At 35.6% G+C, this 27502-nt stretch overlaps 1 protein-coding gene across 1 annotated transcript; it reads right to left on the reverse strand.

Moving 5' to 3' along the window:
• Positions 1-1762: 1762 nt before the first annotated feature.
• Positions 1763-27502, reverse strand: LOC117329071 (ribonucleoside-diphosphate reductase large subunit-like). The gene is made up of 18 exons (XM_033886782.1): positions 27314-27502; positions 26738-26826; positions 26148-26325; positions 25938-26038; positions 25508-25607; positions 24939-25015; positions 24337-24422; positions 19790-19931; positions 19143-19226; positions 17489-17730; positions 9381-9582; positions 8222-8371; positions 7280-7501; positions 6938-7011; positions 6524-6659; positions 6149-6244; positions 5766-5954; positions 1763-2448 (listed from the first exon to the last, which is right to left on the reverse strand). Exons 1-18 carry the CDS (start codon positions 27330-27332, stop codon positions 2266-2268), a joined length of 2370 nt encoding a protein of 789 aa, XP_033742673.1. The 5' UTR covers positions 27333-27502; the 3' UTR covers positions 1763-2265.

Below are 27502 nucleotides of genomic sequence, written 5' to 3' on the forward strand. Positions count from 1 at the left end.
ATTTAATTGACCCTTTTTGGCCCCGCCCATCAGCCCCTAGGGGTCAGTCAGGGCCAACATGTGCATGCCATCAAACTGGCATCCCATGCTGATAATGTTAACCAAATTAAAATAAATTCCATTACAAATCCAACAAATAAAAGTCAAAAATGTGATTTCCCTATATAAACTATAGTAAAGTTTACCCCCTCCCAAGGGGCAAACGCGAGACCCCAGGGTCATGAAATTAACAATTTTGGTAAAGCATCTTAAGACCCTTCCATCTATAAAGAGTGCTTGATTTCACCATATCTGAGATTAAAGAAGGTTTTTGAAGTTTTAGTCAATTTGACCCTTTTTAGCTCCGCTCCTCAGGCCCCTGGGGGGTGGGGACCATATAATTCACAATTTTGGTAGACCTTTAGCCATAGAAGCTTCCTGCCAAATGTCATTGAATTTGGTTTAGGGGTTTTGGAGAAGTCGAAAATGTTAATTGTTTACGGACGGACGACGAGGGACAAAAGGCTATTAGAATAGGTCACTTGAGACTTGGTCTCAGGTGACCTAAAAATGCATGTGATCTGTAGGGTATGTTGAGATGTCAATACTAAAATGCTTTTGGTTTAAATGACATGGATACTTTTGGGAAGCTGAGCTAAACAAAACTTCAAGATATCCAACATCCCTAATTTCCAGTCAATGGACCAAAATTCTACATGATAATCCGTGAAAGGTGTGTTGAGATGTCCACTATGTGATCTAACTGTATACAAAGTTTGGTCAGAGTAGGACTAACTTTTTGAAATGTGGATCTAATAAAAAAAAACAACTCAAAAGTGAAATGTTGACGCTGTCATCATAAAAGTAACATCCTTGTTTTGCTTTGTGACTACATAACAAGCAAGACAAAAAATGAAAATTGACATTCCGCTAATGATAGCCTATCACTGATGATCAAGTGTTTAATCTTAACACAAGACTAACAAGAGCCTTAACGGTCATCCGACTCTAAAGACCCTTGTACTGTTGTAGTATACATACTCAGTAGGAAGTATAGTGGCACTGTTAGCAATGGCGGTCATCGTGGATTTTGGACCGACCAGAAAAACAACCACATTTGGTCGGGACCATCTTAGGATCAATGAAGCCGAGTTTGAGCTGAATCTCACTGGTGGAACTCTAGAATTAGTTTGAAAAGGTGTTCACGAAAACCAAAATGGCTGCTGTCAAAGTTTTTATGAGGTTGAAAAATAACAACTCTTTGTTGGCTCCCCTTCTTTAACATCCTCACAAATTTCCAGTTCAATGGCACCAGTGGAACTGGAGAAGTTTAAAATCCGTTTTTCAAGATGGCTGCCATCTTGGATTGCGGACCAACACGAAAAATAACAACAATTAGTCAGGACCATTTGAGGCAATTCAAAGCTGAATGCCACTTCGGGTCAGATGACCTAAAAAATCTATAATAACTTGTGTTTTTAAGTTTTAACTGCATTTATTATCTATTGAATTTACTTTAAATTTCAATTATTTTATTTTGTTGGATCTCGGGGAAACATAAATGCCCGTCATTGTGCTTCAATAATTGTAATTCAGAAATGTTTTTAGAGAGTGCCCCTTAGTTGAAAAATTGGATAAGACCTTGACAGGACATCTCCCAGGCTGATAAGACCTTGACAGGACATCTCCAGGGCTGATAAGCGAGATGGATAGATACAGATAGACAAAATTGCTTGTCTTTATTCTATCATTAAAAGCAAAAACATCACACAAAAGACAACAATAAGGTTTCTGCATTTTATATTGGACATAAATATTATACAAATAATACAAAAATAACAAACATGTTAACAAATCATAGAAATGTATACACAAGAATGGTAACCTGACAAAAATGATATATAATATCATTTAAGGTTTTAGAACACAGACTGGTAGTTATGGAACACACTAAAAATCTCTCTGCATTATCAATTTCAATATATTACCATGATCAATTAAGTTAAAAGAAACTCAATATATCTTAATTGTTGACAATTTAGTCAGCTGTATCACTTGATTTGATCAATTTTTGAGGATTATAATTTGACTTGATGTTTACGAAGATGTTAAAACATTTATCATACTATTTTTAAATAACTAAAAAAATAAAAAAAATATTCAAAAGCACTGTCTTGTGGATAAGTTGATTGCAGTTTGGTAAACACCAGTATATAAGCATATGATGTTTGCATTCAGTTAAACTGAACATAATCCACATTATTTTAGTTCCTTCTCATTCCCTATCTAGGAGCCACACATCATGCAATCTTCCTTATTCTGGAGGGAACACACCATGGCAGCCATCTTGTCATTCACTTGTTCCTCGCCGGCTTCTGATTTTTGTGCCAGCTTTGTTTTGTCCACAGTAAACTGGATAGCTGAGGCAGCTGCCTTGGTACGCAGGTAATACATGCCTGTCTTAAGTCCCTATAGAACGAAAAAGGCAGTGATATTAGTCCTATCCGAAACAAGAGCTGTTGGAGAACAGCATAGCTCGTCTCACAAATGTTTGTCAATAAATAATTAAAATATATTAATTGGAATGGTTTTGCAAATTGCATTAATAATATTTATATTGTTTACTTGATCAGATTATGTTTTGTGAATTCATGCAATTTTCAAAACCATACCAATTTATATATATATATAAATTATTTATTGACAAACATTCGGGAGACAAGCTATGCTGTTGTAGATTAAAAGAATATATTGAATACAAATGTAATTGCTTTTGGACATATTTCTTCAATTTTTTGTCAAAATATTATCCTAATGAGAGTTGTCTCCCTTGAAAAATGTGGAACGGTATAAATTGTCTATTGTGAGCATTTTCACATTGTTTTATTTTCAGTTTCACCCCAAGAAGGGATAGTGTAACTCCATAGGGACTCTTTTACCAAATATCACCACCCTAGTACAATCATAAAGTGATGTGTTAAATAGCTTTCAACATTTGCACAAATTTTTTTTAAAAATGTTTTTTCCCCAAAAAAATTTTCAGTTAACTCCGGCAAGGGATAGTTTAACCCCCACAGGTTTTACTCCAGGAAGGGATTGTCTTACTCCATAGGGACTCTATTGCCAAATATCAGCACCCTAGTACAATTATAAAGTGATGTATTAAAACCTCTTAACACTTGCACCAAAAACTTAACGCAGAAATATTCTAAGTCCAAAAATTTGAAAATTCTGGTTTTTTCCCAAATTATTTTTTTAGTTTAACACCGGCAGGGGATAGTTTAACCCAAGAGGGAGTCTATTACCAATTATCAGCACCCTAGTACAATTATAAAGTGATGTATTAACCCTTTGCCACATGCAGGTTATAACACTTCAGCACTCTGTGCCAATAGTGCAAAGATACATTGTTGCAATGCAACATTATTGCGCTGACTGAAATATACATACACCATCTCAATGGCAGCTTTTGAGAAATTAAGCTTTGTTTTGATTAATTTTTCTAAATCTAATTTTGAAAGTGAAATAGTTGTTTTAGACATTTTTAGTAAGTTACAATTATGTTCAGAATTTCTTAAATTTCAATTCTGTGCTATTTTCTTTATAAAACCAACAACACATAACCACGAAATCAGCTGTATACAAACAGAACAGAAAAATTTCAAAATATTTTGACAATGTAATTTATAATTCATTGAATTCCTGTACATGAAATGATTCAACATTAACTCCCAAATGAAACAAACTGAATTTTCAAAGTTTTCACAAGAATATTTCAACAGTTCAGGCTTAAGCCTAGAATATTTTATATCCGATGTCGCGACGAAGGAATGTGTATCCGACCATTTTGGGTCAAATCTACCTTCGTTTTTCAAATGCCGGCGAGCGTAGTTATTAGTGTGTCGAGCAATGGTGGAAACTGATTCTCATTGAAGAAAAGGTAGAAATAATCAATGGGACTTGCAGTATCAACATCAAAAGTTTCTGGAAGTACTGGCCCCGTTTCCCTAACAAAATCATTTACTGTGATCGGCGAAAAATCTCGGTCAACATTACCTAATGGCGGCGGTACAACTAGTCGCCGTTCGTCCTCATTTTCAGACTCGTTATCTGTTGACAGTTCATTTAGAACACCGTTAAGATCAATATCTGACTCAATGTATTCAGGTCCAAAGCTATCGAACTCTAAATTATCATCATCGTCGTCAAAAATGTCGCGCAAAATCGTAGCCACAGCCGCCATCACGCCTCGTTGTTGTCACACTTTTCTACACTCATGACTCACACTTTCTAGGTTAATTTATTCAAAAACTTCCGTATGAATGACGTGTACAAATCTGATTGGTTGATGCATTGATATCTTCTTAAAATAGTATCAGGGATTTGCAGATAGGTGTCGCTCTCAATCACGGGATTTTCCATGTCTAAGTTTACCGAACCGGCATGGCGTCGAGCGGCGCTTACATTGAGATAACGTAGAGGCGACGAGAAGCGCTTACATGGAGATAATGCAGAGGCGTCGAGAAGCGCTTACATGTGGCAAGGGGTAAAGGCGTCCAGAGGCGCTTACATGTGGCAAAGGGTTAATACCTTTCAACACTTGCACCAAAAACTTAACGCAAAAATTTTTTAAGTCCAAAAATTTTCAAAAAACTGTTTTTTTTCCAAAAAATCTTGTTGTTTAACTCCGGCAGGGGATAGTTTGACCCCCAGAGACCATATTACCATAAATTACTATACCTTTCAACACTTGCACCAAAAATTTAACATTAGGAAAACCAACGCCGACGCCGGAGTGACGACATAAGCTCTCACTCTTCTTCGAAGAGACGAGCTAAAAATCGGACATTTCTACTGATTATAGATATTATATTCATAGACAAAAAAAACTTGTCAAGAAAACAGGTTTTTATGGCAAAGGCACGGTGTCAAGTGATGTTAAGAGTAAATTAGAAAATGTCTTAGATATAATGCCCCGCTACCACTTCACACCACAAAACGAAGTTTGTTAAGGATTGGATCAGCATTTATCGAAATTAGCTAGTTTAATTGCATCCGGACGGGACAGCCATGGGTAACACTATATGCCCCCCTCCCCCATTTCATGGCGGGGCATAAATTTAACTTCACACCCTGAAAAGGCCAGCCAACATTGATAAATTAAGGTATTGCCATTACTTTCTGAGGTTACATCCAGCCAACATTGATAAATTAAGGTATTGCCATTACTTTCTGAGGTTACATCCAGCCAACATTGATAAATTAAGATCTTGCCATTACTTTCCGAGGTTACCTACCAATTCTTCTTTGTGACCAATAAAGTCTGTTGCCTAGTCTCAATTAATTTTGCAGTGTTTTACTTCAATTATTTTGGGGAAATGCATTCAACAGAATTGGGGAAATTTTGCATGAAAATCAAATGAAAAATTTACATGCCAATAATTCTTCCATGTCAGGCTTACAAGTTTTATAATGCAGTGAAAATACTAGCTGTACACATGATGGCTCACACAAATTTTGACCCTTGACTCTTTTTTATGATCTATTTTGTGCAATATTTGCCATGTTTTTCAGTGTTTTTCAATAGATTTAATCTATGGACAAAATAAGAAATGTTAACAGGAATTCCTTTTTGGGAAAAAATAGGTGTAAATGAATTGGGAATGGGGTAATAATTGTTGGTATGTAGTTAACTACCTCCCAACAATAACAATAAATTATATCTAATGTAAATCCTATTTTCAGTAGAAATCTTAACTGAACTCATTGTGTAGGATTTCACTCACTAGTTTCCAAGCGTAGAAGTGCATGCTGGTGAGTTTTCCGTAGTTTGGTTCTGCGATATGGACATTAAGTGATTGTGACTGGTCAATAAATGCCCCTCTGTCTGCAGCCATCTTGAGTACAGTCTTCTGCGAAATCTCCCACACTGTCTTGTACAACTGTTTGATGTCGTCAGGGATTTCCTCGATACTCTGTTAAGAAAATTATAGGAAAGTTCACACTGGGAATATAACATACATAACTGAGCAGAAAATAGCAACAAATAGTTGGGAAAATCCTGATTTAGAAGTTCACAGAAACACATGTCCCATTTTTTGCAAACAATCAGTTGAAATCATGTGCTCTCTGCAAATTATTACAGATCTATCTCATTACACTTTTGTACCTGTATTGAACCTCCATTTGCAATTAGTTTGTTCTTCATATCATCATTCCACAGTCCCTTTTCAGTCAGATCCCTCAGAAGATGTTGGTTCACAACCTAAGGATAACAAAATCATAATAAAATGCTGGACTTTTATAACAGTATAATCAGTATTGTTCATATTTGAAAAATCTTTCAGAAACAGCAGCACACCAAATGATAAAGAGTGCATAAATTTTCCTGGCTGAAGATTTCTAAACATAATAAAGCCGGGCTCAAAGTGGCGCCTATTTTAGTGGTCATGGCGCCTTATTCACCATTTGCGACCAGTTATAAACCTGTAAGGCGCCTTCATGGCCACTAAAATAATTGTGTAAGTATGAAATTTGGAAATACCTGGAACTCCCCGGACAGGACCCTCCGGGTGTATATGTTACTGGTGTAGGCTTCAATGGACTCATTGTTCCCTAGGATCTGGGCTGTGGAGGCAGTTGGCATGGGTGCTAGTAACAGACTGTTCCGTACACCATGTCTTCAAAGGAAAAATAAATCCAACAATTTCTAAATGATCTAGAATGCAAGGGGGCCTAAAAAATATTTTCACAAAATGAATTTATACCAACGAAATAAGCACCCACAAGAAGATACTTAAACTATACTATATGAAATGTAGGCCCGAGAAGAAACTGGTTCAAAAACTTTAACCAATTTTTGACAGACAGAATGAGATGGATGGATGAACAGTCAGTATTACAAATGTCCATTGGTTTTTCGATACAACACAACAATAGACGTATGTGAAGGACTTACTTGGCAATCTTGGCACGGAGACCATCCCAGTCATGTAGAGTTGCCTTCACGCCCCACATGTCCTGTTGTAAAATCTAAAATAACAAAATCAACCATTATTCACTATAAGTTCCTCCATTTTCTTGGGTCAAGAATACTACAGCTCCCTTCTATAGCCAACATTCCCCTTGTGAAAATGTCATATTCATACTCCTTAATCTTAAGGAAAGTGACTGATGTCGTAAGACAATTATGCAAAATCTGCTGGCACCCATCGGCCATTTGAAATTATTCAACTGATAATTTTTTTTAAACAACATGGCAGTTATTGTCTAACAGCAGCTCTTTGGTACTTTGCCTTACCCCTTTGCTGACAGGACACCCCTCATATGTTTCATACGCTCCTAACTTTTCTGCCAGCTCACAGCTTGCTTCCAGAGCACCGAAGTAGATGGTCTCAAAGATTTGCTTGTTGAGTTCTTGTGCCTGTGGGCTTTCAAAAGGGAACCTCATCAGGATAAAGGCATCCGCGAGGCCCTGCACTCCAATACCAATTGGTCGGTGACGAAAGTTGGATCGTCTCGCCTACAAAAATGGTTACATAATAATTATATCATTATTTTATAACACTACTACTTCAGCCTTTACTTTTTTTAGTAAGAGAAATATCCAGCAGAGTAGCAATTTCAATTTAAAGCATGCTGTTTGGATCTCCAATATCAAAGAACCTCATGGTCAACAATGGTTGTATAAGATAGCAGGCCGATGGACGTTCATCTGAAAATCTAACAAAGTTGCAAAACTAATGTATTTTTCTGAGAAGCAAGTCATTTGTGCACAATGTCATCAAAATTTGATAGACATGGTAAAGATTTGATTACAGAAAGAATAAACACTGAAAAAGTGTTACAAACAAAATTGAATTATTTTAAAACAACTTTAACATGACAATTCGGGGACACACTGTATGGTTAACAGATCTATTGCATACAATTATTCTAAATGGCATTTGGCGGTATTATATGTGAATAAATTGAGGAATTCTTGATGTAGGTCAAAGGTCAGAGTAACCTACTTTTGGTACATGACTCAACACCTCACCAATGTGAAGCCATACAAAAAGTATAAAGTTCAAGTGACAGGTTGTGTAGGAGACAGCCTGGACAAAATTATTAGATGAAGAACAGCTGAAAGGCCGGACTGACACAATGCAAAAGGCATTGTCCCCACCCCTACCACATACTGAGAATAATTCATCGGTTAATTAGTACAATACAACACAGCATAAAGTACAGCCAATCTTACCTCCTCCACAGGATAAAAGTTGATGTCGATGATTTTGTTGAGATTCCTTACAATAACCTTTGTGACCTCCTTGAGCTTGGCAAAGTCAAACGTCTTGTCTGGTAGTACGTACATGTTGAGAGCAATGGATGCTAAGTTACACACAGCAACCTGACAGAAAAAAATATCAAGATCAGAATTAATCATTATTTGGATATATAATTCAGGGCTTTTTCTCATTGGTTTGGGAAAGGATATTTTTGACTCATTTTTTTGAATAAAATTGGTGAATAGGGAAAGATTTTTTCAGTAGTAAACTGCAAATTTTGGGAATTTGGCTTAGATATGAAAGAATTTCAATTTGGAACGGGGTCCATTAATGGCCCCAAAAAGCCCTGTGTTAACAGGTTTGAAATTCAGCCTTGTTCATGAAACTATATCGGGGGCAAAGATCTCAAAAGTACAGATCCAGTGGCAGTTAAAGTCTTAATCTATATAAATGGCTGTTCCAAAATTATCTATTTGGAAGGTGGTGGGACACCCTCACCACCATCAAATAATAAATCATATTCATAAATTATAAGAAATACTAGAAATAAAAATAGGTATTTACCCCATCACCCATGAAATTCTAACAAAGAGATCCCAGAGGGATCTTGTCACCCACCATTGAATTATCTTTATTGGCTCTATGTCAGACTGATCTCTCTAGTTTTCACTTCTTTCTTCTTACAGTACTTTTCAACAAATAGTAATAACAAACTTCAGTTTTTAAAATCCAAGATGGCCACCTGTCAACCATTTTGTTTTTCTGATCAAAATTGAATAGGTCCAACTAGTAGTAGTGACCAAGGGTAGCCTACACATGAAGTTTCAGAAATATTCCAGGGCGACTGGAATACCCCACAGTCTGATGATGGTTGGCTAAAACAGATGCCTCCCACCTATCCCACAGATATTAATTCTGGAATAGCCCTCAATAACAAGATGCCAAATAATCTGTTTTTCTTAAGGATTCTGAAACAAATTCAATATTTGAAAGTGAGCATACATGCTCTCTGAACTTGAATAAAATTGTTTGCAAACTTCTATGTGCCATAACCAGATACTTAAAATTTTGAATGCATGCATTCTCTTTATTTGACACATCAAGATTTACAGTAGCTAAAAGATGTCTGACCTCGTCAGGACTGCTGTACTCTACGATCTCTGTACAGAGGTTACTACACTTGATGGTGCCGAGGTTCTGTTGATTAGACTTCCGATTACAACTGTCCTTGTACAACATGTATGGTGTACCCGTCTCGGTCTGAGACTCGATGATGGCATACCACAACTGCTGAGCTTTTATTGTCTTACGTCCCTTTCCCTCTTTTTCGTATCTGTGAAAATAAAATCATGAAAGTACATTGTAAACAGGTGAATGCTTTTAAAGATGTATCCCTTTCCAGGACTTGACATTAACGCTTGTCCAATTACGGTACCAGACTAAATTGCTGTCTTTCAAGTGAAAGCCATAAATCACTTGTCCAACAGAAGTAACGAATCTGTCTTTGTGTTGTTTGTTTCCATTCTGAAATCAATATTTATTCAATATTCACAGTAATAATAAGCAAAAACTTGTGTGAATTGTGTGCCCCAACAAACGGAAGTAACTGAATCAAGTTAACCCTCTCGTTGCCACATTACTTACCATATAGGCATATGGATAATTTGAATTAATTGAGACTAATTTGACTTCTTTGGAAAGTTTTTTTCTATTGAGGATAACTTTGTCATTTGTTGATAGATTTTGATGAAAGTTTGAGTGGCAATGGTTGGTACCTTTACCCTTCAGAATATGTATTCATTATGGTCCTATGTTATCATTTATAGGTAATATGATCAGGTAAAAATGGTAATTAAGGTGAAAATTATAAAAATATTGAATAACAATGTCCCTGTGTGTGTTTTTACTGCATCAAATATAGTTTTGACACTTATTAACAACCAACAACCAACTAGAGCAAAAATTCCAAAACTTGATTCAAGTCTTACCCCAGGTAATACAGGTAAATCACACAGGTAAACTATGGAATAAAACTGCTTTTAATTTCAAGCATGAATTTGGTATTGATTAAGTTTTGGGTCCTTCTAAGGTAAAAACTCTTACACTTATTATTACAGGTAGTACTTTATTTCCAAATAACAGTCCATAAAAATTGGTAATACAGAGGAGCCCACTTATTTGCATATCGGTTATTTGAATATCCCGCTTATTTGCATAAAATTCTGAGGTCCCGATTTTCTTCTTCTTTATCTTTGTATTTTAATCCCGTGTATTTGCATCGACTAAAACACCGACTCCCGCTTATATGCATATAAAAATTCCAAAAAATTGAAAAATTTTAATTGATTTTAGGGTATTTTTGTGATTTTCCCGTAAAAAAAGTTTTATGAAAATTGTTTTTAACTTACATATTGATTCGACACGATGTACAACGTTATCTAATCATTGGTTCCCACTTCGTCAAAACAGGTTATGTTCGATGCATCGATATCGACATTAAGTTATTATCCAGACCATATCAGTAGCATTGTGAAGAAGAATTACTGAATAAAATATTGATATGTCTTATCTTTTGATGAGATTTGTTTATTTATTATAGCATCGATCCAAACCTGTGTTCTGTGCACTTGAACACTCGCTGAGGCAGGTTGCGATCGCCATGATTGTTTACTAGGCGCGTTGCATTGTGGGGGCATATGTGTAAGGAACGACAACTCTTTGTGTGTGTGCGCCATTTTCCAAAACAAACCCAAACGACAATGCACATCTCACGGTCATTTAAGACAGTCTATTGCTTAAGCAGTTCATCATCTATGATCAAACAACTAATATACTCATAGCAGGAACAAAACACATCTCAAGACGATAATGAATGTTAATTGAAACGATCACATTGTACATCGTAGTGCCAACCCACGCGTGTATGACCGATTTCGGACCCACAGACTCGGAGTGACAAGTAGTAAACGATGAAGTACAAATGTATATGCAAATATTTGTACATTTACATAGAATAACAACCCATTTATTTCGTATTTACTCTTATATTTTAAATAATGTTTTTTTTAAAATATGTTTTTAATGCAAATAACGTAAACAATCATATAGCGCCCGTTTTGAGTACCTACCTGACGATCTACATAGTGTATAAGAGGGGCAAAAACCCAACTCCGCCTATACGAATACTCCGGTTATTTGCATATTTTGTCATGGAAAAAGGGCTATGCAAATAAGCGGGTTGCTCTGTAAACCAAATCACAGGTGCAAACGAGCACAGGTAACAACAGGTAAATATGTCAAAATATGGTTCAAAAACATATTATTAATGTTTTTTTTTTTATTATTGGCGATTTAAATTAGTCTGAGAATCATTTACACACAAAGACCATTTGTTCCAAGTCCCGTATGCAGCTCAATCATGGTAGATCACGTTTTCACACAACGATATTGAAAGCACAATCCTCGTCATATATTACGGCCGCCATTTTTTATCAGGTCAATTCTATCAACTTACCTGTTCGTTTCAGTAGCATTAATGTCCAAATATTTAGCTGGAATTAACTTTTGAAAAAGAAATCTGTGTTTTTCATCCATTTGCAAGTGATAAATTGCCACTGTATATTCGGCGAAGTCCGATAAAATATTCACAAATAGGTCAACATCCCATTCAAAATTCAAAATTTTGTCAGAATGGATCGTCGTCCTCTACCGATGTTTCGTGATCGTTATCTGAAAAAATCTATGCTGGATTCATCATCAATATCATCCCGTGTCCTTTTGATGTTTCTGATAGTTTTTCTGAAGTATTTCTCATTAAATCCGTGAAAAAAATATGTTACTAAAGTGAACAAACTTATCAATTGACTTCATTAGATCCGCCATTTTATGACACTTACGTTTTTTCTGTCAAAATTTTGCTTACGGTCGTAATTTTAACCTGATATGCATCGTATAGCCAGCAGCCATGTTGTCTGCATAAACAGGAAGTAGTGCTCTAGCGAGATCTCGCGAGACTTAAAAGTGAAAGTAAAGGGGACGTGAGTAATCTGCAGGCAAAACACACACAGGTAACACTGGCGGTTTAGGGCGGTTTAGTCCAATACGGACACGGGCGGTTTCAGCCGCTTTAGCAGCGAAAGGGTTAATAGTAACTCAATTCCGAACCCCATTAAAACAATCCATAAGCATCAGATAACTTTCCAAAAGATGCAATCAGTATCACCAATATGTTTGAATTACTGTCGCAATGCTTTTTGAGTTAATCAAGCACTGCATTGACGCTGATCAAGTTACAATGCATGTCTGATAAAATACTGCTAAAACAAGAGACGAACATATGATTATTATTCTAAAGAGGAACTGAAAAAAAAATAAAAATTTCAAGAAAAAGAAGGTTTCAGGATTTATGGAAAGTGAATTTGTAGGACTGTGTTTCCATGAAATAAAAAAAACAGTCCAAAGTGAATGCAAGGTAGAAATGGCAGCTGATACTTCATGTACGCATCAGGGGTGTAAAAATTCATTTGCCCGACGTCCCGGGCAACCAAAATTTGAGTTCGGGCAAGCCAAAAATGTATGTACACTTGCCTGGGACAAGTAAGATCTTTCTATTTCTAAAATGATTTTAAAGCGTGTTTTTCAAGATGACCGACATGGTGCACATAGCCATCTCGGATTTCAGACTGTCCCAAAAATAACACCATTTGGTGAGGACCGACTAACCCAGGATCATTTCAAGTAAGTTAGAACGGTGGCCCACTGGTATAACTTGAGAATAAGTTTGAAATGAGAAAAGTTTACGCACGGAGGACGAGGCACCATTAGGTTTTTATTCAAATGCATGCATGTTGATTACTCCAACAATGTTAGAGGTTTTACACGGCGAGATACTTTTGACAGGCGCCGTGTAACCTCTAACTGCCCATAGCTGATTTTCCCGATGCTGACGATGAAATTTTCAAAGTTCGTTTACTGAAAAGATATAGCGTGTCAACTTACATTTAAATGATCAACGGTGTCCAATATATATTTCTTTCCATAATCCAATGATTAAATGAGAATAATTTCGTAACAAACACATATTATGAAGTTTTCTTCTTCCGAAGCGGAGCAGAGCGCAAGCAGACAATACTGCCGTTAGTGATAGTAGAAATACCACGTGATTTGCCGGTTAATACAAAAATGGATTACAACCTATGTCCTACAAGCGGAATACAACAAAGTCCATATCATTTCGTTCCATTTGAAATAACCAAAACTATTTTGTATCAACCTTTAGGCAGCCATTTTTAAAAACGACTAGAAAAGTGCTACAACGACATGGGCATGTATTTTGTGTGTTCTACACCGTATTATACTGTATATTTGTGTCTGTGACATATATGGGATATATATTGCATACATGATACGTAGACATCGTTGTAATGACCTGTCAACCACTTAAGTGTTTTTTTTTAGCATATTTCGTTCCGCCCGGATTTCGGGCGGAAACTGCATCAAAGAATTAGTGCTTCGGAAATAAGAGGTCGCAGTCGGCAAAATAATATCCGATAGAAAAAGAGCCGACCAGCGGCCTCTTATGTTATAGGAGTAGCATGTTGATAAGTAAACTACGCAAGTCTTTTCTCTTTAATATGTAGGGTGCGAAAAAATCACTCGTCCTGGACGAGTAAAATTTGGCTTGGGACGAGTGAATGTCGCCGTGCACTCGCAGTGATGGATACAGAAAATTGTGTAACGTAGGGCATGCCCCCATCAAATTGAAAAAGAGAGTGGCTCTTGATTAGCCTGATGGTAAAAGTTAAAATTTTGAAATTTGATGTTTTCAAGTTTATTACTTCTTTACATGAATGACACAAAGTACTATTACATTTTAAGAATTGACTGATTGCATCATTTCCATTAATTTTTTTTTTTTTTTTTTTTTAGTTCCAGACAAACATATACATCAATACTCTCTTAATTATGTACATGTAATCAATTTTTATGAATACTCCTACATTTTTGGTGTATTTTAAATCTACTATAATCTACTATTACATTCTTAATTATTGGGCAGTATAGTGTATGTAGAATTAAAAAAAAAACAATCAACCAATGAATACATTGCCTGGAGCTAATTGAACAAGAGGCCCATGGGCCTTAACTGTCACCTAAGATTTGAAATATTTCAGTTAATTTAATTGACCCTTTTTGAACCCACCCATCAGCCCCTAGGGGTCAGTCAGGGCCAACAGGTGTATACCATTAAGCTGTCATCCAATGCTGATAATGTTAACAAAGTTAGAATGAATTCCGATAGAAACCAAACAAATAATAGTCAAAAATGTGATTTTCCTATATAAACTATAGTAAAATCTACACCCTCCCCAGGGGCAAACTTGTGACTCCTGGGTCATGAAGTTCATTACACTAGTAAATCACTATAAGACCCTTCCACCTATGAAGAGTATTTGATTCTGTCTTAATTAGGTCTTGAGAAGAAGATCTTTGAAATTTCAGTCTATTTGACCTTTTTTTGCCCCGCCCATCAGCCCCTGGGGTCAGTCAGCGACAACATGTGCATACCATCAAACTGCCATCCAAAGCTGATAATGTTAACCAAATAAGAATGAATTCCAATACAAATCAAACAAATAATAGTCAAAAATATGATTTCCCTATATAAACTATAGTAAAGTTTACCCCCTCCCCAGGGGATAACCTGAGACCCCTGGGTCAAGAAATTCACAATTTTGGTAAAGCACCTTAAGACCCTTCCATCTATCAAGAGTGTTTGATTCCATCATATCTGAGAGTAAAGAAGAAGATTTTTGAAGTTTTTGTTAATTTGACCCTTTTTAGCCCCGCCCATTAGCCCCTGGGGGTCAGTCAAGGCCAAAATGTGTATACCATCAATCTGTTATCCCATACTGATAATGTCAACCAAGTTAGAATGAATTCCAATAGAACTCCCAACAAATTATAGTCAAAAATATGATTTCCCTATATAAACTATAGTAAAGTTTACCCCCTCCCCAGGGGAAAACCTGAGACCCCTGGGTCAAGAAATTCACAATTTTGGTAAAGCACCTTAAGACCTTTCCATCTATGAAGAGTGTTTGATTCCACTATATCTGAGAGTAGAGAAGAAGTTTTTTGAAGTTTTAGTCAATTTGAACCTTTTTAGCCCCTCCCCTCAGGCCCCTTGGGGGTGGGGACCATATAATTCACAATTTTGGTTGACCTTTAGCCATAGAAGCTTCCTGCTAAATTTCATTGGTTGGTGGGTTTTGGAGAAGAAGTCGAAAATGTAAATTGTTTACGGACGCACGACGACGGACAAAAGGGGATTAGAATAGGTCACTTGAGACTTTGTCTCAGGTGACCTAAAAATGGGATTGGGGGATAGTTTGGATAAAAAGTAGAAGCTGGTTTTGAAAAGGAAATACAAAGATAAGAGAGAAGGGAAACATAAAAGGAAGAAGAGAAGAGGGAACGAGATTTCCGACGAAAGCAAAGGCAATTTCTGAAAGGGTGACAAAAAAATAACTGACTATTGCTAATAAAAACATTTAAATGGAAAAGAAACGAGTCCAACAAAAACACAAGCAAATTGAAAAAATATAAAAATTAATTACGTTGGTAAATTGAAATCTATTTCATAATGAAAGACACTACCTTAATGTAATGGTTATATTTATTTTCTAAAAGCTGAATGGTAAGCACTGAAATCCTCAATAAAAGTAGCTTCCTTGTCACATTTTTTTGCTAAGTATCTCTCCATGTTATATGAAGTTTTAAGGTTACTAATTAGAGTGGGTAAGTACAGAGCTTTAAATTAAATAATTGCTCTTAATAGCTTCTCAATACAAATTATTTGGTACACTAACACTTGGCAATAACAAATAAAAAAAAAATTAAAAAAGTTTATTAAACACATCTTGCACCAGCGTTACATTGATACATATTGATATTGATGGGCAAATGTAAATTTTGGGGGATTTTAACGATCCCGCGCCCTGGATCTTTCGCTGCACTCGTCCCTGGTGACAAGTAAATTTCAAAAGAAAAATAATAAATAAATCATGTCTATACATATCGTCTTTGCCGTTTATTCCATGAATTCTATAGAATTTTCTAAACAAACTACAATTAAATCATATTTAAAGTAAGTTTCATCGAGCAGTGACCCTCTCTCCGCGATTGCTCTGCAGAAGCGTCAATGTGATACTGATGCATTTATGTGGTCAAGAAGGGCGAGACTAATACAGGTAAATGACGGAAATAAATCCGGACCCGATATCATAGCAATTACGACAATGTTTAATGACACTCAGAATGACAATATTTAAACACAAGCAAGTCACACTGCTGAACACTTTTGTATCCCGTTTTTGTATATTCTAATACCTAATATCAGAAAGTATCACAGGCGAATACATGATTGAACTTTATTTAAAACAAAATCCGGAGAAAAAGTTTGCAATTTTTAGAACGGACTTGTTAGTTCCTGTTCGGCCATGGCGAAGTGAACAATATACTGGCTCGTTTTTTTTTTATAAAATGTTCACAAAACTGCAGTTCAAATTGTATAAATACAACTAGTAATGATCAAAACATTTTTTGAAAACATTTACACAGGTTTTGTGCGCGTTTTTTTTTTAATTGAAAATTTTAAGACAGGGATGAGTGATTCTAGTTCAGGGACAAGTGGTTCTCATGAGGCACTCGTCCCTCATATCGAGATCTAGATCACCATTGTGTTTTAATCTGATAGACATTTGACAATCAGATCCGAGACATTTAACAATCAAGCATCCGAGTGACTATGCCAATTAAGACACAGATGGTCACTGGAATTTAGCTATGATGATGTCCAGTGCAAGTTGATTGTGAATGATATAATACGAGTCTTAATTTTCATGCAATCTACATATAAGGTGCATTTAATTTTTAATACTATTTTGAGAAATGAAGCCTGACATTTCGGGAAAATATCATAATATCAAAGCCTAGGGTGATCCCTGGAGACTTGCATCGATTAATTATCTATAATGCATACCAATGTACCATTTCTTTTTTAAAAAATCAGCGACCAGCAAGATCATTCGAAATTTGCATACATATAAAAGATACATTTTAATTGTATGTATGGTGGGTATTTTGTGTAAATGCTCCCCACTTTAATTCTGGAATAGCCCTAAATATATAATGCAAACGTAGCAACGTGCATTTGTCTACGAAGCAAACGCTCTTACTTGGTGTATAGCTCCACAAACTCGTCCCCCCAACAATCAGCGAGACCTGGACACTCAGCAGGACACATCAGAGTCCAATCTTTATTGTCCTGTACTCTCTCCATGAACAAGTCTGGTATCCAGAGTGCGTAAAACAGGTCACGGGCTCGATTTTCTTCCTTCCCTGTATTCTTTTTACAGTCCAAAAAGTCAAACATATCACAATGCCAAGGCTCCAGGTAAATAGCAAAAGCTCCAGGTCTCTGTTTAAATATTCAAACATGTAGGTATCTCAGAAAACTTCTCTCTGTTAAGACAATTGCATGGAAGAGGATAAATGAGGGATCATACATACGCAGTTTTGAAACTGATCACTGCTTTGAAACTTTTCTCAAAAATTGTAAATTATAAAGGAGGAACTTTTTTTGGAATTCAAATGCAATTTACAATTAATTCTCTTCACACAAAAACATTTCTTTTCAAGGTATATAAGGATGCCTGTAATTAGAAGTCCCATCAACAGATATACAGAGGAGCCCACTTATTTGCATATCGGTTATTTGAATATCCCGCTTATTTGCATAAAATTCTCAGGTCCCGATTTTTTCCTTCTTTATCTTTGTATTTTAATCCCGTGTATTTGCATCGACTAAAACACCGACTCCCGCTTATATGCATATAAAAATTCCAAAAAATCGAAAAATTTCAATTGATTTTAGGGTATTTTTGTGATTTTCCCGTAATAAAAGTTTTATGAAATGTGTTTTAACTTACATATTGATTCGACACGATGTACAACGTTATCTTATCATTGGTTCACACTTCGTCATTACAGGTTACGTTCGATGCATCGATATCGACATTAAGTTATTATTCAGACCATATCAGCAGCAATGTGCAGAAGAATTACTGAATAAAATATTTATATGCCTCATCTTTTGATGAGATTTGTTTATTTATTATAGCATCGATCCAAACCTGTGTTCTGTGCACTTAAACACTCGCTGAGGCAGGTTGCGATCGCCATTATTGTTTACTAGGCGCGTTGCATTGTGGGGGCATATGTGTAATGAACGACAACTCTTTGTGTGTGCGCCATTTTCCAAAACAAACCCAAACGACAATAACATGTCACGGTCATTTAAGACAGTCTATTGCTTCAGCAGTTCATCATCTATGATCAAACAACTAATATACTCATAGCAGGAACACAACGCATCTCGAGACGATAATGAATGTTAATTGAAACGATGACATTGTACATCGTAGTGCCAACCCACGCGCGTATGACCAATAGTATCGGACCCAGAGACTCGGAGTGACAAGTAGTAAACGATGAAGTGTATGCAAATATTTGTACATTTACAAAGAATAACAACCCATGTATTTCGTATTTACTCTTATATTTTAAATAATGTTGTTTTTTTTTTAAATATATTTTTAATGCAAATAACGTAAACAATCATAAAGCGCCCATTTTGAGTACCGACCTGACGATCTACAAAATGTATAAGAGGGGCAAAAACCCAACTCCGCCTATACGAATATTCTGGTTATTTGCATATTTTGTCGTGGAAAAAGGGGTATGCAAATAAGCGGGTTGCTCTGTATAACTATTTGTTCCGATAAGATGATGCTGAACTAAGTGGACAACTCAGCCCCTTTCACTTCCTACCTTGTTGCCGCCCTGGTCGACATATCTGGCAGTATTGTTGTACACCCGTAACATAGGAAGCAAGCCATTGGAAATTCCATTTGTCTATAAAATAGAAACCCAACAAATTAATGATGTTAGTCATCAGCAATGGTGAGCTGATGATCTAAAATAATCAAAACTTAGTCGAGAAAAAATAAATAAATTGATCAATGACAAGGATTATGAATAAGCAGTTAATGTGAAATTACTGAAAGTGTTCGTAAATCCTCAGTTTTATTTCTGTAAACCATCACTTTTATCAGTAAATCTTTGGTAAAATGAAAACATTCAGTCTACTCTCCCTTCAATTTCAGATCCTGATGACTAACATAAAAAATAATTAACTGCCTTTTATAACTCTCAAAGACCGAAGTTTAAATACATATATCTATATATTACATTTTTAAATTACAATGGTTGGAATTTGATTAAAATTTGAATGAGTTTTTGATTGATGTTCAATATTCTTCTGGGCTGTCAATGACTTTTGGAAACACTTTTCAAAACAGCTCTGTATTGAAATTTTCTTCTTCTTAAAAGTTCTTTCTTCAATTCAATTAGCTTGACAAACCTTGCGGGTAGTGATTTAATCATTTCTTGTGCCCAAGACATGCTTACATACTCACCCCAGCAATGTAGCTTCCCGTGCCACGGATATTGTGAACATTGAGCCCAATGCCTCCCGCAGACTTGGATATGAGGGCACACTGTTTGAGGGTGTCATAGATACCCTCTATACTATCAGAGTGCATGGTCAGCAAGAAACAACTGTAACACAAAATTTGTATCAATTATTCGCATCAATATGAAAATATCTAATAATTAATCCCGACTTGGATTTAATTTTCAATTTCTCAATCTCTCAGGATCAATTAATATGGGCCATACCCTATATACAGTGCATTCCGCTTAATTGGGTTGCCTATTTGCGGGGACTTTTTACCCGATTAACCGACTTATGCAATAAGCCGAAATGCACATCGCCATCTTAGATTTGGTCCGTAATGGTTGTCAAGTCTTGGGTCGATTTTGGATGAAAATATTTGTGTTATTTTTGTTAATAAACGGTGTTTTTGTTTGTGCTTTTACTGATGTCAAATTGTCAGATTACTATTACTAATTGTACAAAAATACATGTATTAAAATAATAAAACCTTAAAAAGATTTTTCTTATTCGCGACACAGTACAATCGTAGCACCTCAAATCGGGGGTCATACATCCCTGTTTCATCCTCGTGTTCCTAATTTGACATACGATCTAAGGACTCGCCGACAATTACAGCTAAAATAATTTATGTTTATCATAGAGACATTCTTATGTTCGCTATGAAGTTTAAAATATTCCATATTATTTTCAATTGCCAAAGAACAGATCGGAGAAACCGAATTTATTTAGGTCATTTCCTGTGGTATAAATGTATACGAACTTGACACTGGCAGTCACTGATAAAATAACACGAAATCCAATGTAATGTTTTTTATTAACCAGTTCTAATCCTTACCTGAAAAGGAATTATAAGCTAATGTCGGGCGTCTGTCCTTTTACTGCTCGCTACTGTTTTTTTTAATAACTCACATTTGTACTGGTGTTGTCACATTTCCCCGTGGCGAACCCTTCACTTAGGATTCGCCACATACAGTAAGCGGTGATATCAATCGATCTGTAGCAATGTCAGACCCAGGTCAAAACCTATTGTTTTGGTTTCTGCTTCGAAGATTTTACATCCCAGAAGAAAAAGTTTAATTGTCTAGTAGCGTAATTACAGTCAAACCTCGATGATTCGAACTTCGTTGATTCAAATTTCTCGCTGTATCGAACTTTTTGCTTGGTCCCGAATTTTCTCACTATATAACACTACTAACGAAATGTATGATTCTAATTTTTATAAATCGAAGTTTTCGATGTATCGAACTTTTTTCATGACCCGTTCGCTATGATATTATAGGTAATTGACATCTCATGATTCGAACAAAAAATTTACCTGTAGGCCTACTGACCACTGGACAGGTGTTTGTCGTGACCCCTGCGGCAAGATTTCACACCTCTCCCCCAAATGCCCTGACTGACAATAGGGATAACGATAGCGTGTGTTGTCACTCCCGGTCATGGGGTTAATTAATAATCAGACCAAATTGATAGATAAAAGGTGTATTTAGAAGCCATGACATTTAATCACTCCGGTAAAACATTTCGGTAGTCGCCTCTGATAATCTCCGCCGCCATTGAAATCAGCGGTCGGTGAGTAAATTTTACGGAACTGTAAAACAACCGGACCAATTTTAAACACAAACAATTAGTGATGGCTTCAATCATATTCAAAGTGTCACATTTCAAACTTATACATAAATATCCAAGTAAATCGATTATTTGTCATTCAATCATGCATTCTCCAACCGATCGGCATTCCGTATTTTATATGCACATAACGTAAACGCACGTGTCTTTAGCAGAAAAGCCCAGGGATCACCATGGCTTCAGATTTTACTATGGAGGAAGCTGCGGGATCATTTTCCCAGCGCGCCGCAAGACCAATATTAATTAATTAAAGGGAGATAATTTGTTTACATGAGTTATGTCCCTTTTCATTTTTAGGGAGATGATTTGTTGTGCAGTCGTTAGTAAAATCCTCTTAGAAATTGTTTTCAGAAATAATGATAAACTATTTTAATCATGGTAATATGAAATTATTTATTCAATATGTAAGAAAAATAAATACAGCATTCAGCATTTACCAATCTCTGACTCATCCATATTTGTACATCCTTAAATTAATACATTGCTCGTTCTTCATTCTCTTTACCAACTCAGACTTTCTCAAACTCATGGTCTCTCTCTATCTCTCTTTCAGATTACTAATTAAATGTTACTGATACACTTCCAAAGCTCAAATTTCTTAAAATAATAAGCACTATGATATCACACTAAACACAATAGCAATATGTAATGTCACAGCACTAATATAATATGATTTCCAATGTCACAATTGTCAGTCATTTTCACACACAAATTGTCCTTTTTCTTACAGCACAACTTCACACTTAATTGTCATCAGGATCAAACAATGTGGCGATAGTGATATTTCTTTTTCTGATCTCTGTCCATAAGTCTGCTAAGTTTTGTAAGCAGACTGCTTACAAAACATGCCTACAAATCAAATGAAACATTCAAAGTTAATAAAAATAAATTAATAAAATGTTTAAACATGAAACTTTCACTCTAGATAAATACTTTCACCTAATCACTGAAAATATTGAAAAAGAATTAATTTTAATTTTTGGTTTTGTGATTAAACAAAGTCAGTATATATTAGTCACTAATGTGAAATTTGGAAATAATACATTTTTATCAAATATCAAGTAGACATCTATTAGATCTATCTAATTTTTTTTACATTAAATATACGCCTATAAATCAGTCATACAAACTAGCCAATAACATTTTAAAAAAAAATGATTAAAAAAATTTATATTATATTATGACATGTAAGAGATTTATATCATACAAAATACATTTTAGTAACCATTTGACACCTAAATAACTTACCTTCATCTTCGTCGTACTTTAGCCATGAATATTTTTCTTCATTCAGTCGGTAAAAATAACGATCTGTGTTTTGACTTTGTCGGTGAACAGACCGGGCTAAGCCTTCTATCGTTTCGGCGAATTCTCGAAAAATGATTCAATAGACTGCTGCTTTAGTTGCCGCTTCATGATTACAGAATGAAATTATCATCAACGGTCTTTTTGTTCTACAGTCCATGTTACTTTCGTTTTGCAAACGCAACATCCATGTCACGTGTGTTACAAAGTCATCGGGGTCATATATGCGTTTGACTTTAATTGTCGAAGTCATTTAAGCCTTTATTCGACACAGATCAACCGCTGTCAAAACACAAACACGCGGTCCGTGGCCTGATCAATTAATATTGGCATGATTGATATAATTACATCGGTTAATTCGTCGGGGTATTGGACGTCAGGGTCATTGAATGAAGTGTCAAAAGTCGCCCTGGCGTGTGAACAGGTAATAAACTGGCCTCAAGCTCTTACCTGTGCAGTCAGTAAAACACTACACAGTCGGCGGTATCTGGGGCTCACCACGGGTTAACAGAGTTTTGAATACGAAGATCGGCGGGGCAGATTTTTTTTACTATGGCGCTACATGATTTTACCGTGGCGGGTAGACATTTTACTATGGCGCTGCTCCATAGTAAAACAGCCCGTGGTGATCACTGAAGCCTAACCGTAAGTGTGCATTGTACTTCTTTTGCTTTATCTGTTAAACGCGATATAAGTGTTTTGTAACCGATACATATTTTGTTTAATTAATAAAATGCTTAGGTATAATTAATGAAAAGAATTTTTATTTTGTTGTGTTTGAGGTATAAATTAACTAAACTTTTCGATGTGAGCCTAACAGGCGACGATCAACACGAAGACACTGAGGACATGTAACGTTAACAGATATGGTAATTATCAAGAAAACATCGATCTATTGTCAACCATGAATAATTCGAAGTCCCGTTGTTTCAAAGTTTTTCTATTAGTCCCTTGAACTTCGAAACATCGAAGTTTGACTGTATGCTTTTAAACCCCCATTACGTTGGCCTGCTGCTGACTCTAAAAATAACATTTAATTTTACCCACAATTCTTAATCGACTTCCTGTTGGGGAAAAACCCCAAGAGGCAGAATTAACAACACAGTTCTGAACATGACAAAACCCTGACATAACATTATCGTTTAAGGTAATATTTTACCGTTTTTTGACATTTTAACCATCTAAATTACCCTATTTGTTGATAAATGTCTAAAACTTAAAGAAATATGTGAAGACTTTCGTGAAAATCGGAGCATTTCTATTTTTTTTGTCTGATTGTTCTATTTGAATAAGCGAAAAATGCGACTTTTCCAACCCAATTAAACAAATTTTTTAACATGATTTAAGAGAAAATTGTTTTGGTTTTTGAAATTTTACCCAATTAAACGATATACCCGATTAAGCGTTACCCGATTAACTGGAATGTACTGTACATACAGAATTTGGATATCATATTTAGCCATTCCTGTCTTGCACCTTCAGAATTCCTATAAACCATTTTAGCTTTTCGACAAAGATATTTTGTTTAATATTAACAAAATTAAGTACATTTACAGTAGGAATTTTTCCTACCTAGAAAGCTGTGGTCTGCATGTCCCAGCATTGAACAGTGTAGGGGAAGCGTGTGTAAACCATTTCTCCGATAGCAAGTTGTATGTCTGAAATTTTAAAGACAAACACTTCAAAAAATGTCAGTCACTGTAAACAACATATTTCAAGAATCCTCTACTTCCCTTGTTACAGTTTTTGTTGTTATTTCTAAGTAATTTACAGGAAAAACATTTTTATGAATCAAAACTACATGAACCTACTTGAAAGTAGCCCATTATATATATTTTGTAATTCTTACAACTATCTAATGACCATTATTGGCATTAATGATTCATACTCATTATCTGTAAGGGCTATTCCATTAAAATATCTACCTGACCCCAGTACTCCCAAAATAAGTCACTTCTATCCATCAGAGTGGATTTCCTTCCTATAAATTCTATGTAATTTATCAAATAAATTTCTATGGGTGGTACCCCTTAACAATACCTGGAGTCCTGAGGTGGGATAAATGTTTTCCTGGAATAGCCCTAAGCATGACAAATACACATTCCCCTGACCCCAAAGTCTTACTGGTAAGGGGCTAATAATCAGTCTCTGCTTTCCAAACCTCATACTCTTACCTCAATAGCAGCATTAATGTTGTCCTCATGAATACCTACAGCCACTCTCATCAACATATGTTGAGGGCGCTCAGCCACTGAAACACCCAACAAGATTCATATGTAATGTCTTGCACTTCTCTAAGTCCAATTAATGGTAAACTGTGGTGGTGTGCGGTATTATTGGTATATTGGTAAAATCGGTATACATATCAAGATTCTTTTTGAAAAAGGATAAGTATCAGGGTACAATTTTAACATATTGGTACACTGGATTACTTTGCTTAAAGAAGACAATTCATCTGACTAAAATATTGCAATATGTATCGCGGTACAAGGATCCCGCATCTCAATATATCACAATACAAAAATTCTTGATACCCATCCCCAGTAAACTGTAGAGGAATTTTAGAATCTTGAAATATTTGGATGGCCATGCATAAATATAGCATATAAGTATATTCCAGGTTTGGTTATAACTTACACCAGATCATTCATCTGAACTCTGAAGGGTCATAACATATAACAAACAGACAAGTTACTTCCAACCTAAGAGTCAGATCTCATTTTCCAGATATGAATCAAATTACCTTTTCCATCCATTTTGAGTAAATAGGAACGTTCCAGTGTCTTGAATCCAAAATAGTTGTAACTGAAGTCACGGTCGTAGATGAGAGCAGAATTCAATCGCTGTAGAAAAAAGGTAATTACCCAATTAAATGTTTTTCAAGACCCTTCCCCCTCTATTCGATATTTTCTAAATCCAAAAAGAAAGAAAAAACAAACTCTCGACCCATAATTTCTGAGATGGCCTAACTAGACCTGTTGCAAACCATGCAGTATATGGATTATTCTACATTTAAACCTTGTATCAGATTTTATTTTTGAGAATAATGTGACAGAACATAACAGCTTTAAGTGCAATGTTTATTTGATAACATGCAAATGCATTACAGGTCTTAACAACCTAACTTGCTTTGGCCCTACTGCAATATAAATATACACAAATCAGAAACATACGTCAGAGTTATCCATGATGATCTTGTGAGTCTTTGGAGAAATCATAGGGGAGTGTTTGTTTGTCTTGGGGTTGATCCAGTTGAAAAGATCATTCATAACATCTGTAAGAGATAAAATTAATGTTATATATGTTTTGTTATTAAATATCAATTTCCAGTACATTTAAGATGGCTAATGCCGTAAAATGTTAATTATCTGAAGTGTACTAACCACTGAAGACTTTCCTGGTTTCTTTGTGTAGATTTGACACTGCAATTCTCGCTGCCAACTGGGCGTAATCAGGATGTTTTGTAGTCATGGTGGCCGCAGTCTCAGCTGCCAGGTTGTCAAGTTCGATGGTTGTGACGCCTGGATAGAGGCCATTGATGACTTTTAATGTGATTGCAGTCTGTAGAATAAACACACAGTAATTAAAACTTAATCAACAAGTTCTAATCAATTAATGACGAAATACTGATTATTCCCAACACCAAACGACACCTGGCTTCATGCCATATTGCAATTTCGCAAACCTAATTCCTAATATCTTATTTATCAATCTAAATTATTACATAATGACATTATGTACAGTGTTAACTTTTTTAAGAACCTGTTCAGACTTTCATCATAACTGATGACAATTATTTCTGCAATAAAAACGTGAAGTTAAAGTTTGTCAAGAAGAGGTACTTAATAAATTCATTTTGTAAGACTTTGAAATCTGAATGTGCAAGATTTATTTTCTCTCATGGAAATTCAAACATGCTGACAATCATTCAATTTCCTAATACACTTTGAAAAGCTTTTGTGCAATATCCTACCGGATCAACAAAGTCAGAGTTTAGTCCATAACACAATTTTTGGATCCTTGAAGTAATCTTGTCAAACATGACCTTTTCCTGGCGCCCATCTGAAATCAGAGAAAGAAAAATTAATGTCAAAGCTACAGAAAGACAAATATTCATCCCTTATATTAGAATTTTCTATGTATAAACAAGAAAAACAAAACATGACTAAAACTGTGCATTAAAATTTTGATATATCACAAATATTAAAGCATTTTAACGTATGCCGTTTCTTAGTTCAACTTTGGTTTTTTTTCAAATGTTCCGGGGGGTAATCAAATTTCGTCATTCCTTTTATCATTATAATAACTCAGTATAACTTACGATGATAACCCATCAATGGTTTTGTTTTTGGTGTTTTATTCTTAATTAACTTAATTAAACTAAGCTTGAAAGTACATTAGAATAACTCCTGGTATACCTGGGACATACATGTACGTCCCTGGGCCTGGGTATAGAGTGTTGGGTTCATTCGAGGACATTTCGATACTTTGTTTTAATATAGCGAGCAGAACAAAAATTATATATTGTGTTATGAATTATCATTCTTACCTCTCTTGTTGACAAACATTTTCGCTAAATATGGATGATTTTATCAGACAGGAAAGTGGATGTCAATATTGTCTGAAGTTGCCCTGTCGATTCTTTGTTGCTGTTTGCCCCCTTGAAATGAGCGCCAACTGCGATCACCTGACTGCATTTCCCGCACTTCTTAGTCCCCGCCCACATTCACGAGGCCAT

The sequence above is a fragment of the Pecten maximus genome, chromosome 6 (genome assembly GCF_902652985.1).
Source record: "Pecten maximus chromosome 6, xPecMax1.1, whole genome shotgun sequence".
Lineage (NCBI taxonomy): Eukaryota > Metazoa > Mollusca > Bivalvia > Pectinida > Pectinidae > Pecten > Pecten maximus.

Excerpts from the sequence above, each read along its gene's own strand:
- LOC117329071 (XM_033886782.1), bottom strand. Across the intron at positions 26,326-26,737 it reads ACTCTGACTTTGTTGATCCG|ACTGCAATCACATTAAAAGT; the intron begins GTAGGATATTGC and ends TTTATTCTACAG. Across the intron at positions 7,012-7,279 it reads GGTGTCCTGTCAGCAAAGGG|ATTTTACAACAGGACATGTG; the intron begins GTAAGGCAAAGT and ends TTGTTATTTTAG.